The sequence below is a fragment of the Sciurus carolinensis genome, chromosome 12 (genome assembly GCF_902686445.1).
Source record: "Sciurus carolinensis chromosome 12, mSciCar1.2, whole genome shotgun sequence".
In the NCBI taxonomy this organism is placed as follows: domain Eukaryota; kingdom Metazoa; phylum Chordata; class Mammalia; order Rodentia; family Sciuridae; genus Sciurus; species Sciurus carolinensis.
Window position 1 is genome coordinate 89,923,877 of NC_062224.1, and position 15,964 is coordinate 89,939,840.

A 15,964-nucleotide genomic window follows, 5' to 3' on the forward strand; every position below is an offset into this window, starting at 1 on the left:
TGGCACCATCAATGTTGGGTAAATTAAAACAATCTGTTCCTGAGAGAAAAAAACTATGTATTTGTTCAGTAAATCTTAAAACATGTAATCTCTAATAGTAATATTCTAAAATATTACTTAGACTAAGCTACCTATAGAACCAATGAATACCACATAATATACTTCTCACAACTTGGCAAAATATGATCAGTTTTGACTTCAATTGAGTTGTTCTAAATTTATCAAAAGTATAAGACAGGAATGATGCTTGAAGAAATATTAGTAGTTCTAATGTTTAAGCCTAGATTTTTACATTCAGATAATTTTTTGCCTACACTTGCCACAAGTGTTATGTATTTCTACTTTTGGCTTCTGCAAATGTGAATTACTTACAATAATTATTCCAAAGCTTTAGAAAGTATGTATTTTAGTGAGATTACTGATGAACTGAGAGTAGATTACATAATGATGAGATTGATGAGTAAGGGCCAGTTTATCCAGAGATAAGAGGTCTGGAATGTACATCAGAGGATGTCAAATGTTCACACAAAATGATGTGAAAATGATGTATTTTGCCTCAGTGTCAATTTTTTTTTATTTACTACGCCATAATTCTCTACCAGACTCAAGAAACATCAGGTACCTTGTAAAGTTCTAGAATTACAGCTTATTTTCTTATTTGTACCACTTATTCTTTGAATTAAGGAATCTGACACATATATTATATAACAAAATACGCTATACTTATGCATTCTGGTGGGCAGGACCATTTTCCTCCTAAACATTTTATAAATGCAGGTCCATCAATTCCAAAACCTTCTGAACAATTGAAAGTAACTTCTTTTCCATATGGGTAACTGTCTAACTCATGAGACACAAAACCATTTAAAATGGAAGATTCAGAAGGAAGTTCTAAAAAATAAAATAATGAAAGAATGAATCCACGTTTCAGTAACTCAGAAATAACATTTTATATGTCAATTTTGATATATCACAGTTTTTGAAAAGAAATAATAATAATAACAGAGAAGCTACTAGGAAGTCACAGAGAATATGCACAAAGGCTTCCTAAGTTCACCTTTCTCATTCTGTTCATCTCTCAAACTTAAACAGGAGCAAGAAATTGAAATAAAAAATGGCCAAGTTTCTCTAATCAACAATGAGTGATAAATGGAAACATCCTCAAAATTAATAACATTAAATAAATTATCAAATATTATGAGACATCAGAAGAAACACTGTAAGAAAAGCATTTTTAAAATATTTTAAAACTTGGTTGCAAAGGAAACTCTAGAACATATAAATTTAAATTCACTATACATTACATTTTTTACAAAAGAAATGCCAAAGTAAAAAGTGACTCCATAATGAACCAAAAAAAAAAAAATTAGATTGGTTCAATAATGCAAAAGAATTTTAATGGTAACATATATATAAATAATTAAATAATATGATAATCTCTATTATTCTGTCCTCTGAGGTTGACTACAGCATATGATTTTTCATTGATTGTACTCTCAATTATTTAATTATGTGTAATCTCAGATCAGAATTCAAGTTTTCATATATTCCTCACATACACACTGAGGTGGAGAACTCCATTTGCCCATGTGGCATGTTATCCCATCAACCTCAGAGGTTGTAAAACCATCTTCACAAATATAATTCAAATTAGTGCCATGTGCATAATATCTGGATTCATTTATTTCTTTCCATTCTTCTGAAAATCTAGATGGACTAATGGTTCCATGGTCTAATCCAGGTGGTTGAGAACATGGAAGTTTTGCTATGTGAGAAATAGGAATCAAAGGGTGAAACATAAATAAAACATCTAAATGAAAACTAAAATCAAATACTATTGAGTTACATCACCACAATATCTATGCTATACTCTTGTCCACTATCCCCCTTGATTTGTGTCTACTTTAGTATATGAAAAATAGTCATAAAGAGAAAATTTATCTGCTATTTACATAATATCGCAACGTGTTGTCCAATTTTGATGACAGAAATGAAAGCTGGTCACTGATTTATGTACCTGAATCATAACTTACAGTTTCAGGATACAGTGTGATAGAGAAAAAGGTCTTCATCTTTTTCATTTACATAAAGCAAAGGGGATTATTAACTTCAATTTAAAGCATGTTATTTAAAGAAAGCTGCACACTACTGACCAACACAGCATGGTATTCACAGCCATCTTCCATTTTTGCACACAATTTCTTCTGCTCCCTGAATCAGATAATTTTCTTTCTTTTATTTCCCCCCAATCCTTTACCTTTACAGGTCCATATCCCATGGACCTGCTCACAAATGACCAGGCCATCATCTGTATCTTCAGGTGAGATTAGAGAGCCTAAATATTTCACACAGTCCATAAACATAAATAAGAGTATTCTATGTACACGGACACTAACCTTTGCAATTAATTGAAATTTCCATTAAATAAATAGTACTGACAGATGTTAGCTGTACTCTTTCTTTTCCCTCACCTATGAATACCCTTAATTTCCTCAAATCTCTCTTTTTTTGGCTTACTATGGCTCACTCTCTGGTGATTCTGAGGTTGACTTGCTAGACTAATCTTGTATATCCTTCTTTCTATAATGACCCCAAAGAAAGCTCCAACTTCTTTTGTTGTATCCCAAAATTCAAGCATTCATCAATCGATCTTATACAAGTCATTGGGCCTAAAGATAGTAGAGCTCCAGAGCATGCTTTCTAATCCAGTCATAGATAGCATGACTTGGTTACCTTTATTGATACATTGTTAATTTTTTTGGGGGGGGATTGTACATTATTTTATTTATTTTTTTAAAATTAATTTTTATTGTAAACAAATGGGATACATGTTGTTTCTGTTTGTACATGGAGTAACAGCATGCCATTTGCATAATCATACATTTACTCTATGTAAATACATTTACTCTATGTAAATGTATGATTATGCAAATGATTATGAAGATAATTTTCTTGCAAAGAGCAGATACTTTTTCTCCATCTTGATATTTCACTGTAGTTGTCATGTCTTCAGCACTGGGAATCTGAGGTGGAGGTGGGCAGGAGTGTCTTACTCATCTAGAAAATGTTAAAATAGATACCTTAAATAAAAAAATAATAATTTGAATATATTTAAAATATATTTCAAAAATAGAAAATTCAATAGTCTGTATCATATATGATGATGTAACTATGTTGCATGTTTATTTATGTTATACTTTTCAATTCATATAGTAGTTTAGTATTACCTATTTTTATGCTCCTCCTTATCATTTTACCCATTTCTTCTTTTTAAGCAAATTCCTTATTTACAAGAAACTTATTATTTGTAATCTTTAGATAATCTTAGCTGAATGATACACTTTAAATAACAAGTATTAAATAAAGTATGCAATGAAGTTCTTATTAGAAATATGCATGAACAAATGTATTGGGACTGGATTAAGACCCTTCTGAAATAACCTACCAACAGAAGTTGATTAGCCAGAGGAAAAATTTGCAGATAGTTAACAATCAATATGGTATTGCCTCTAGATCATTAAATATGTTTACAAATGATTTACAGGGTGCTATTTCAAGTTTCAGCCCTCCTGAACCTACCATTTAGAGGCACACCTACACCACCTAGGTGTGGGAAGTCTTCCTTATCTAGGAGAATCAGATGTGGTTAAGACATGGGATATTGAGTCCTGACTCCCAGGAACTGACAGCCATAGGAGTTTGGGGCCCTGTGTGGGAGTGGTTCCTGGTCTGGTTATATGATAGTATTCCTGAACAAATTGACTCCCCTAACTCCACCACATCCGGTTCATCATAGAAGAAGCCCTTCCCAGTCCTGGCCCCTTTACCTGTGTGACAATAAATAAGGAGAGTTGGGCTACTCCATGTTGTTAGAGGCCAGATCTTGTATGGCCAGTTTCCTTATGCCCCCAATTATTCAAAAAGAGTGCTGGCTCTTGTGTGTTTATTGGTTAGATAAACTTATGGATAATTGATCAATTTACAGTCAACACTGTCCTCCAGCAGTTAATCCTTTCCTCATCCACATGGGACATGGCAGAAACCCCAATACCTAGGGGTATATAAATTGATGGTACACACCCAGTTTGATGACTACACAATTTAACTGTAGTTACAAAATTAGTAGGTTATAAAAGACCCCTCTGAAACTTATATCTGAGTTCCTATAAAACTAAAATACCTCAGATGCATCTAGATGGTTTATAATGTGAAAATGAACTATATTCCATTTGAATGGGGAAGGGATCTGGGTGATTCTGGAAGTAATTGAACCTCTGATTCCTTAGGCTTGCTTTCTCTATTCTACTGTGTTTTTTACTTCATTAAAAGTCTTATGCATGTAAGTTGACAAAAATCATAACCCTTTCAAAAACATAGAAAAATGAAATAAGATCTGCTATAAATAAACAACAAAAGAGTTAACTTCACTCACGAAAAAGAGAAATATAGGACTGGGAACATAGGTCAGTTGGTAGAGTGCTTGCCTTGCTTGCACAAGGCCCTGGGTTCAATCCCTGGCACTACAAAAAAAAAAAAAAAAAAAAAAAAAAGAGGGAGAGAGAAATGTAAATTAAAACTTCAGATGAAAGACTGTTTTCTCTCTCTCCATTGACAAAAATCCAAAGTTAGTTAACATACTCTAGTAATAGAAATCTGGAGGGGAAAGTATTTTCTCATACATTCTGACCACAGTGTATTAAAGTCACCCAGAATTATTGTTGTAGTCTATTTGATTTCTGAAAGTGAGAAGAATATGTGAAGTTAACTATCTTATTTATTGCTAGCAAATTTTATTTCCTTTTTCTATGTTTTGAAAGGGTTATGATTTTGTCAATTTACATGTTAGGAAGGATAGCTCTTTGTGATATGAGCTGTAAATATCTCCCTTAGTCGCCTTCTTAAAAAAGTTTGTTTATGATGCTTCTTTCCATAAAAAATTGATTTTTATGTAACAAAAAGTACCAGTGAAATAATTTTTGACATAGGGATTCTGAATCATGAAAAGTTAGATCTTGCTATCTCCAGTTGTGTCAAAAAGTTTTTTGAATTTACTTATTATTAATTAATGGTTGTGTTAAAAAATATCTTTGGTTCATTTGAAATTTATCATTGTATATGAGGTGTAAGGCAGGGATATTACTTTTCTTATCCCTATAACATTTATTGACTACTTCTTTTTCCCAGTAACTTGAGATAATGACCTCTCTATTCATTCAATTTCTATATGAATCAGAGTGTACTTACATCTGGGCTTTTGTTTTGCTCATAGGCCAGTATGATACTCTTAAATTATTTAGGCTTTTAAAAATGCCTTAATGTGTTTTAGTTCTGGTCCCACTTCTATGTTTATTTTTTCTCCACTAAATTTAGCATCAGGTGATAGAGTTTTAAACTGTTAAGCTTTCATTGAGATTTTCTTAAATTTAAAAATTAATTTATAAGTTAATATGGTCCTTCTAGTTGAAGAAAAGCTATTTTTTTTTGCTTCAGTGGTATTTTAATTTTAAATTTTAATAAATCTCACATTTTTATTTATGAACATTAATATATTTTTTGTTATTGTTACATGTGAAATATTCTTTTCCATTGAATCTTCCAAAAGATTGAATGAACTATGGATTTTCATATGTAGATTATGGACCTGATAAACTAATTGAGATATATTATTGTTTGTAGTAGCTGTTAATAAAATACCTTGATCTGAAATTTAAAAAAGAGGCAAAGAGAAAGAAAAGCGTACACTGGAAAATACTGTAAATCTTTTCAAGTGTTTGTTATGCTGTTAACAGCTCATGAACTTATTTTACTAAACAAACTTGATTCATGATTATTATTTATCCAAGGTTTCTGTTTTTGCTTATTTTCTTATTTCTATTATTAAATATTTTGACATATCTTTCAATGTATTTTCATGTTTATTTTCCTATTTTCCTTAGGTGTCTTCTATTCTGATTTCTAGATTATATGTTTCTTTTGTTCTCTGTTTTCTAATGTATGTTTTAATGCTATCAATATCTCTGCATTTGTTCTATTCCATAAATTTCAGATTATGCTGCAATTACTGTTATTAATTTACAGTAATTTTTGGTATTAAGCAATTGATAAAGAAGTTGTTTGTTTTCCAATTTTCCAAATTTGTAAAATAAGCATTTACAATATGTACTTAACTGTTTCATTACTTGAATTTGTAATTTTAATTTCAAGAAAATGCTTTAAGAAGTTGATGATTTAAAATTCATTTAGATTTTCTATATCACACTGGTATGGTCAATTATTTTAAGACCTGGCTGCCTTAAAATTAGATAATATATACATTAGGACAAGTCTTTAAAAACTTGGAAATAAGTATTTTATAACTGTAAAAGAGTTACTTCACAAGGACAAACCAATCTTGAATACATGTATATATCTAAAAATATCAAAATACATACAAAAAAATAGAACTGAAGAAGAAAAAGGCATAATCCTACATAACAATATTGACACAATGCATGCTAATACTTATTGAACAAATAGATAAAAGATTATGAAACAATATGGATCAATTTGAAAAACACTATTACTCACTTTAACCTAATCTTACTACTAGAATATATGCACATTTTATATGGAAATGGAGTTATAAATTAGATAGACAACATATAGTGAAATAAAAAAATCATGATTTGAACTATTGCATAGTATTCCTGAGAACAGAATTACATGACTACATAGTCTAGTAAGAATAAATTATCTATAAAAACATTTGGAAATGAAAGCATATACTTCAAAATGATAATTGTTGAGCTTAAGGACAAATCACAAGAAAAATCAGAATATATTTCAAAGGGAATAAAAATTACAAATAAATTATATGTATAATATAAATAACATTATATATAATACAATTCGTGTTTATAAATAAATACATTTTAAAAATAAACATACATTTTTATTTATAAAATACATAGTTAAATATTCATATACATATTATACAACTAACTTTGTGGGACACAGCTAGAACAGGTCTTTAAAAAATGGAGATTTGATGTTTTTATTTTAGAAGTCTGATGATTGAAATTCATGCATTAATTTCTAACTTAAAATGATAGTAGTGGGCTAAGGACATACCTTAGACATAGAATGCCTGCCTAGTGATGGAGATGTAAGCCCCTAAATGATATCCCCAGAACCATGCATAGAAAAAATGAATAACATAAAAATTAATGGTAGTAGTAAATTAATCTCAAAGTCTATAGAAGGAAGAAAACAAAAATTTTTTTGAACAGAAAATTGACAAAATTTAAGAAAGAGAAGAGAAAAAGTTAGCAAAACTACAAAGTGAAACTTTAAAAATGTAACTATGGAAAAGAGAAAATGGAAACAAATTAGAGTGTTAAAATTGGTTACTAAAATTATTAATAAAATTGGATAAACCATTATGATTTGGCCCAAAACTTCCTGTGTTAATGCAGAAATGTTCAGAGGTGAAACGATTGAATTGTGAGAGCTCTATCCTAATCAAACCATTCCAGTTTGAATGGACGGAATGTTAAATGTAGGAAACTAGGGGAGGTGAGTCACTGGGATTATGCCCTGGAAGGGTGTTCATCATCCCTGTGACTCCCCTCTCTGCTTCCGAGCTACCAAGATTCAACCAATTCTTCTCCGCTATGGTCTCCTGCTATGATATCCTGCCTCATCTCAAGGATCAGAGCAATGGATTTGGCCAACCATGAAATAAACCTCTGAAAATGTGAGCCCCAAGTAAATGTTTTCTTCCCTAAGCTGTTCTTGTCAGGTGTTTTAACATAGCAATGAAAAGCTGACAGAAATGATAAAGAATCTGATAAATGCAAACATAAAATCAAGAATAAAACAAGGGAGTGACAAACTAGGAATCCTCAATCCTCCTCTTTTCCAAAGACACATTGGTCAACAATACATGAACCAATTCCCTTGGAGTGAAATCTAGAAAGTGGGTGAAAGGTTCCTAATGTGAGGTGAGCCCTAAACAAATCCATCAAAGCCAGTAGGAAAATTCATGTCTATTCATACCCTCACCAATAGCACAGAGTTACACAACTGAAAATAAAATCCAGTTTCCAGATTTTCACTGGGCAAGAACAGAAAGTGGGGAGCTTGTGTCAAATGCTCTGACTTTTCTGAAGGACCACCCAAAGGATTAGATCTTGTGTCAATTGTCTCAAAGTAATGATGAACTGTAGTATATTCCAAATGTAGTATATTGCAAATGCCCAAAGGCCCACCCCCTGCAATGTTCCTCCTCATTATATCTTACCTGCCTATACTCACCACCCAGTACAGTAGTCTTTTCAAACTAATAATCCATCAAATGGATTGATCGAATCATTAGGTCAAGGCTGTTGTCTAATCATATGACTTCTGGATATTCCTGCATTATCATGCACATGAGTGTTTTGGTGACAACTTATCCAAAACATAAAAATAACCAACAGGCCAAAGAAGAAATCAAAAGAAAATTAGAAAGTATCTTGAGGCACATGGAAATGAAAATAGAGCTTGCCAAAATTTACAGGATGCAGCACAGCAGAACTGAGTTATAGCATGTCATAAACACACAAGAGCTTTTCCTCAAGAATGAAAGATTTAAGATTCTTTATACATATGTGTGCACACAAATGTAAAATTCACTGTATTGTCAACACACAAAGAAAATGAATTTAACAGTATTCAACATTCCCCAATGATCAAAATTTCTCAGTTAACTAGGAACAGAAAGAGAACTCCTACCATTGGATAAATACCATCTAGAGAAATCCCAAAATAACATGACAATTATGGTAAAATATTGAATGGAGACTGCTGAAATAAATTAATTCTTCTATAGTAAATTCATTCTTTTCCTACATATTGCATGAAAAACTGGCTATCTATACAGAGAAAAAAAAATCAACTCGTACTTAATCCTGCACTTGAAATTAATATAAGGTGATAAAACTAAATTATAATACTATAAAGTTATAATGCTTCAGTAAGAAAATGTAGAAGAACGTGTGTACTTCACTTCATGTAATTTTGTTTCCTTTAAAAAATAAAATTATCAAGTTAAAATATATGTCATAGATTTTGTTTCTTTTATTGGTATGGCAGTACATACTATATATTCTAGTCCTTCAAAAATATTGAAGTAGTGTCCACGATTAGAGAGAAAAACACAGATATGAAAAACTAAAAGACTGCAATGCTCTTTGCTATTCAATTGAATTGCAGGATTTGGTACAATCCAGAATTTTCAAGACAGACACAGACAAAATTTACCTTGCAAAAAAGTGTTGGTATCAATAATTAGCTAAACTCTTTAAAAACACAAAATACGGGCTGGGGAGATAGCTCAGTTGGTAAAGTGCTTGCCTTGTAAGCACAAGGCCATGGGTTTGATTCCCAGCACCACACACACACACAAGAATAAATAAATAAAAAATAAAAACACAAAATACTCCTTTTGTAAGTCAGGAAAAAGGAATAAATTTTAGAAAACATTGTAAACAAGAACTTACTTGTGCAAGTTGATTCACGATCCCATCTTCCATTGATCTTTGATTCTTTCTATCCCAGTTCTACCCTACATTGTAACTTAGGTTAAAATTATGATTATATTCAGTTTTATCTGATTGATTTGCCTCATATACAATTAACCTTGGTCCTTTACACTTCTCACATTGATCTGTTGCTATGAAATGAAAATATTTCCCTGAAGAGATCAATTATAAGAATCAAACCAACCTAACAGTAACTGTACAGTATAATGAAATTGTATTTCACAATTGTAAAATGAAATTGTGACTTAGGCCTCTAAATTCTATCAACAAATTAATCCTGGTCACCACTGCATGAGATGTGTGCTTTTGTATGAATGTAAGTCTCATGTCCTGTCTTTGAAATATCAGAGAAAATATCTGTTACTAAGATATTTTGTACTTTGGGAACTGAAAGAGTACAAGAGACTCATTTTCTCAGAAGATCTGCATAGTAAATAGTTATCAAAAGACTAAATTTGGTCCCACATTTCAAATTTGTGCAAAAGGATTATATCATTTGCCTTCCTAATTGTAACCACCATTATATTATCTATAATCCAGAATCCTAAAATATTAAAATAAAAACATCATCTATGGAAATATAACAAGTTGTTAGTTCAAATGCATTTTTGAGCAGAATAACATAATATTATAAAATCTGTCTAGAATATATAGAATAGGACATGAATATTTAAGCAGATTCATTATATGACCTGAGAGAGAGACAGAGAGCAAGAGCAAGAGTTAGGAAGAGAGAGAGAGAAAGAGAAAGAGATGGATCCTTGGAATAAGAAATTGAGCGCTTTCATTGGGTGTATTACCTAGTGGTTGAATGCTTGCATGTCATTTCCAGGCCCTGAGTTTAATCCCCACACCATAAAAAGAAAAAGAAATTGGGTGCTTTAAAATTATATTCTCTTTTTCCATTCTTAGAGTCTTTGAGAAACTATATACCAGATCATACTATAGTCAAATAATATTATAATGCCAAAATAAAGACATTTTGCCGACTCTGGTAGGAGTGAAATAAGTGCTACAGAAGCATTTAATGTACCAAATATTTCAATAATTCGGGGAAGATGAGAATTCTGTTTGAATTTGATAAAATGTCTGTATAGGTTTCTGATAATATTTGTTATTAACAATTTGAAAAGCAGAGTGAAGTGAGGATGAACACAGCAGAGCAAAGTCAGTAACTAGCAAAGTCCAGTAAGACTGTAAACCAATCTTACAAAAACAATAGAGTGGGAAGTTAAAACACATGTGGTACTTGAGAATTGATCTCATCCTGGGCTGGTCCAGAGTGTTGAGGAAGGAAAATCAAGAGGTTGTATAAGTCCTAGTAACTAAAGGAAGAATTATATGTGGCCAAGGGGGATGGTGTCCCTGGATTTGATTTGTTTCTGAAAGGATTTCTTTGTTTTTGGGAGGAAATAAACCTATTGAGAAGCATGAATTGCTAGACTGGTGGAAAGGAAATGAATATTGAGATGCAGAATTGTAGACCAACCTATGAGACCTGGAAGGGCTTATATGAAGCTGACTATAGGAAGTAGGCAGAAGATGAACCACAGGATGAAAAACTCTGTGAGATCTGAAGAAATAATATTGTAGCACAAGTTTGCATGTAATTTAGAATGAAAAGTTGAGAGTTCTTGTGCCTACTGTTAACTTGGGTTTTCCTCCCATATGAAATCACATAAAACCATTTGTAAATAAAAAAAGAACAATGATGAGTGAAGTTATAAAAGTCTGAAGACACTTTTATTCCCAGGAATGTTTAGCAAAAAATGTAGGGTTAATAATCAACAAAATGTATTGATTCACTTGACAAAAACTTAATGAATAGCTTCTATATGTCTGTCTGTCTTCTGGGTATTGAGAGCACATGAGAACAAAACAAATATAAGTCCTGTCTTGGAGAAGCTCGACCCCATTCTGGGATTAATTAATATCTAGAAATCCAGTGAATAAGTAAGACTGGAAACCTAGGACAGTCTTGGAATTAAGGACCCAGGAAAACTCTAGGAAAGAACTCAGTCTAGGAAAAAAGTGAACAACCCTTCCTTTTGTCCTCAAACACTTGATCACCAACAGGGCAGAGTGAAACTAATCAGTGATAGTTGTTTCCTGGACCGACATTAGATGTGTCATGTGACTAAGTTGTAATAGTGATTGGAGGCCTATGGCCAACCCATGTGGCAGCACATCAACTTCAGCTTGCTAACTTTGAAAATGAAAATTTATCCTTGATAGAATCTCTGAAAGAGAAAAGATTCTTATAGGAAAAGTTAGTTGGAAGTGGGTATTTAGTGGACTTCATTTCTTTGAAAAACAGAGTGCCATATACAAACAACAGTTGTTTCCAAACTACTTATATTTTCTTGGTAACAAGTATTCAAACTATAATAATATGACGATTTATAAGTAAAATCCAACTCTACACTTATAAGATAAATAATATTAGCAGAAATAGAAACATTAATATATTCTATTAGTACTTTTATTTATTTCTTCTGGAAACTCATTAAATGCTGAGCAATAAAATTCATTATTGTTAAGACTTTTTCAAGAATATCTCTAAATTTTACAAATACAATTGCAAATATTTTCTATGTAAAACTTAAACTTCATTAAGTGTGAATTTGAGAAGGGTGTTCTCACCAACAAACAGAGGAAGTTGGGTTCACATTCCACTAATACATGTAATTGATCTGCCTCCAATCATTGTGAATTTTTCTGTACACTCGAACTCCACTGAATCCCCATGGTAATATGGAGGGGCAGAATGCTGGGCAGAGCCATGGTCAAGTTCCGGTATAGCTCCACATGTTCTCTCCTCCTCTATGTAAATTTCACAAAAACATGTTCATAATGAAGACACAGTATGTATGTTGAAATAAATACAAAAATGTTTCAGTTTCAATTTAATATTTTTAATACATTACCAGTACATATTGGCAAGGTAGTCCACTTTCCATCAACACATTGAATTTTATTAGGTCCCTTCATCAGAAATCTGGGATTGCAATTATATCCTACCACCTCATTGTGTCCATATTCTTCTTCCATTTTGTCCTGAACTTTTCCATTAAGGAGTAGAGGAGGTGGACCATAGGAATGTACATCTTCTATAACAGAAACAATGGTTAATGGTTAAGTTGTCTATTTTGCACTTTAAAAATCCAGAGAAAAGGAAAAAATTTTAGGAATTGATTATTTATCATATGATTCATTATAGAATTCTTAATGAAAATAAACATTTATGGTGCAGTTATGTATCCAAGTTGAATTGCTTCTATTGTAATAGCATTGGAAGTATTTTTAAAGCTTTAAATATTTTCAATAATGAAGATATTTTGAAGATTCATGCAAATTGTTAACAAATGTGGTTGTGGAAATTATATTAATTTTTCATTCTATAGTAGCATTTTAACATAACTTTTTGAGAAAGTATCATCAATGAGACAAGCACTCGATCCACATTTTTAACTGATTTCCTAATATACTCTATTGAATTAACTATTCAAATATTGTTTAGATATACTCTATGAAACTTGAGAGAAGTCCTGAATTATATAAAATGTCCAATATTAATGGTAGCAGTGGAGGAAAAATGAAAAGTATCAAAGTAAGTCTCTGTAGTCTCAGTCACCATATTTGTATATATGAATACTTTCAATACATATTTCAAGAAATAACTGGTGATTAAATTCTTAAACTAGTTTGTGCTTTCTACCACACAACACATATCGACAATTTCATGAACTGGATTATAGACACCGTGGAAGCCAATAAATATTGAGAAGAAAAAATTTATATTCAAAATTCTAATAAATATTTCTACAATAGTCAGATAAATCTTCACCTTTACATACTGGAATATTAGGGGACCAACCAAAATAGTAGCATTGCACTGAATCTGGTCCAACTCTTGTTAAGTCCTGATTGGCAGTAAAATTTCAACAATTCTCTGACTTTATATTTTTCTTTCTTGGGATCAGCAATTAAGAATTTTTCTATTTCAGGAATTGTGCATTCCCTCTCTAAAATAAAAAAGAAAATAATTTACTAATATGTAATTAATCTTGGACAAATTAAATTTTACATATCATATAAAAATGAGGTAGGTGTTTAGCAATGCATGCAGGAGAGATTCAGACAAATCCTCTTCCTGGAAAAAAATGTTACATATTAGGTTTTATTTCCTTTCTAACTTTATTTGTATAGGATGCTGAGAAATGTGGTGGTATTGAATGGCAATATATCTGTCCTAAAATTTAGTTTCCAAATTCAATGAGTTTTCACTGAATATGACTTATTGTTGATATTTGTAAAATTGAATGTTACATTATTTGTACTCTCAAAACATGACATTATTTTCACTTATTAAAAAAATCAACTTTGTACAAATTTTAAATTGCACATTTTAAAAAACTGGCTTTTCTGTTTAATATTATTGAAAAAATAGATGATATAAAAAAGCAATTCTAATGTATTGAAGTTAGAGGAATATTAAAAATTGTGTAATTAATATATTATAAATAAAGAACAAAATTAAGCAATAGTTCAAGGTCAAACTGTTAGTCATATTCTAAGTGCTTTGAATTCTTATATTAATATTCAATCATTTTGTTATATTTTATGATTATTAATTATTTTAATTCAAACAAGGAATAACATATAAAATCTCATTTTTTAATTTTTAAAAACTAGGTGACTTTAGTATATAATATTGAAAAATCACTTTTCTTATTTGGAATTCCACTTTCTCACAAATTTATAAAATTAAAGGCCACAATTAGAAAATTAGAACCACAGTAGAAAGAAAATGCATACTAGCAACAGTAAAGCACTAAAACACTTATCAAATTAGATGTACAATAAAAACTATTTTAAAAAGTAATGCATCAAAAACTAACTTAAAATTTTTGCTGTGGGGCTGGGGATGCAGCTCATGCTTAGCAGGTGTAAGGGTCTGGAATCAATCCCCAAAAGCCCTCCAAAATTAATTTCATAATTGTTTTGAGTTTTGCCAATTACTTGAGGAAAACCACACTTGAATGAGAGTCACTGGGATTCCTCTCCCTACTTCTATTGCAATCTTTTACATAAAATTTCTTTTGTCTTTGGAGGGGGTTTCAAGATGATGGAAGAGAGAAGACTGCTTTTGTGGGGGCTCTGTGGCATGAAACCAAGAAAGCAGAGAGTCAGCTTCTCAGCAAGGTGGGTGAACAACAACAACAAAAAAGGATGGCGAACATTCTGGTATTTAATGCTACACATTCGAAGCGATGGGGGGACTCAGGAGGCTGGATATAATAAAATAAGGAAGAAATCCCACTGACACAGCTGCTGCCATGGTTGGAGGCACCTGTCAGAGCAGCCCCTCCATGAACAAAGTGGAGGGATAATGGAATTAAAAGAACTCACAGTTTGGGTAGGCTTGAGCTGTGTCTGCATATGGAGAGTTCAGAGATCAAAGACACTGCCCAACTAAACTGAAAGGTGTGCTGCATAATACTCTTGTGTGGGAAAGAAGCCACCTTCTCTCCGGACTGCCTGCAGAAGACAGAAAGAACCATTTTGCAATCCTGATGTGATGGCCACCACCTGGGGAAGCTGATTCCTGGCAAACCCAAGTTTTGTCTCAAATAAAGTCCTGGTGAAGTCACATTGCACGACATAGGGTGTGTCTAAGTGACCAGGAGAAAATCAAATGTGGAGAAAGGTTTACACAGTGGACAACTGGTTGTGGAAACCCACCTGGCTCTCACCCTCCCACTCCAAATCTGCTGTTTGCAGAACTAGCTGGGAGAGTTGTGCCTGACTGGGAATAAAAGGGTGGGGGCAGGAGAGATTGAGTTTGGAGACTGAACCCAAGACCAGGAAGTGTGGAGTCCACAGGTGATGTAGTAGATTAAAATTTGGCTCCTCAGTCACATGAATGGAACCCAGGGAAGATCCCTGGGATATAATCTTCCAGAATGGACCAAAAATTGCTGAGCTAAGGAGACACACTGATTGAAATTCTCCAAACCAAATGGTATTCAGGGAAGAACCTGGAGCCCAATCAAGCCTAAACACTGCCTTCAGGAGTTCAATCTACATGATTACCTTTCTCTTCCCAGCAATCCCACGTAACACTGCTGAGAAAGGAAGCTGAAACTTTTTGAACTCCAACAAACACAATACTTTAATTTTTTTTGAGACCTTTTTTCTTTGTTAAATTGTGACTTTTGTTGGTATGGACATTTATACATATTCATTTTTTCCCCCATTTCTAGCATTTTTGAAACCAATTATTTTTCATGGATCAGTATTTTGAGGACTAGGATGTTGGTTAGTATAATTCAGGGTTTTTTGTATTCATTTTCTTTTTATTTATTTATTTATTTATTTCATCAGTGCTGGGGATTAAA

The 15,964-nt window shown here is 32.1% G+C and overlaps 1 protein-coding gene across 1 annotated transcript in view; it reads right to left on the reverse strand.

The window, feature by feature from the left end:
* Window positions 1-15,964, reverse strand: part of LOC124961423 (complement factor H-like) — a 45,021-nt gene that overhangs the window by 19,361 nt on the left and 9,696 nt on the right. The window contains 7 exon segments of the mRNA XM_047519980.1: window positions 1,556-1,765; window positions 2,154-2,232; window positions 2,955-3,048; window positions 12,233-12,386; window positions 12,491-12,673; window positions 13,411-13,480; window positions 13,482-13,588. Of these exon segments, the coding sequence (XP_047375936.1) occupies window positions 1,556-1,765; window positions 2,154-2,232; window positions 2,955-3,048; window positions 12,233-12,386; window positions 12,491-12,673; window positions 13,411-13,480; window positions 13,482-13,588 (897 nt within the window).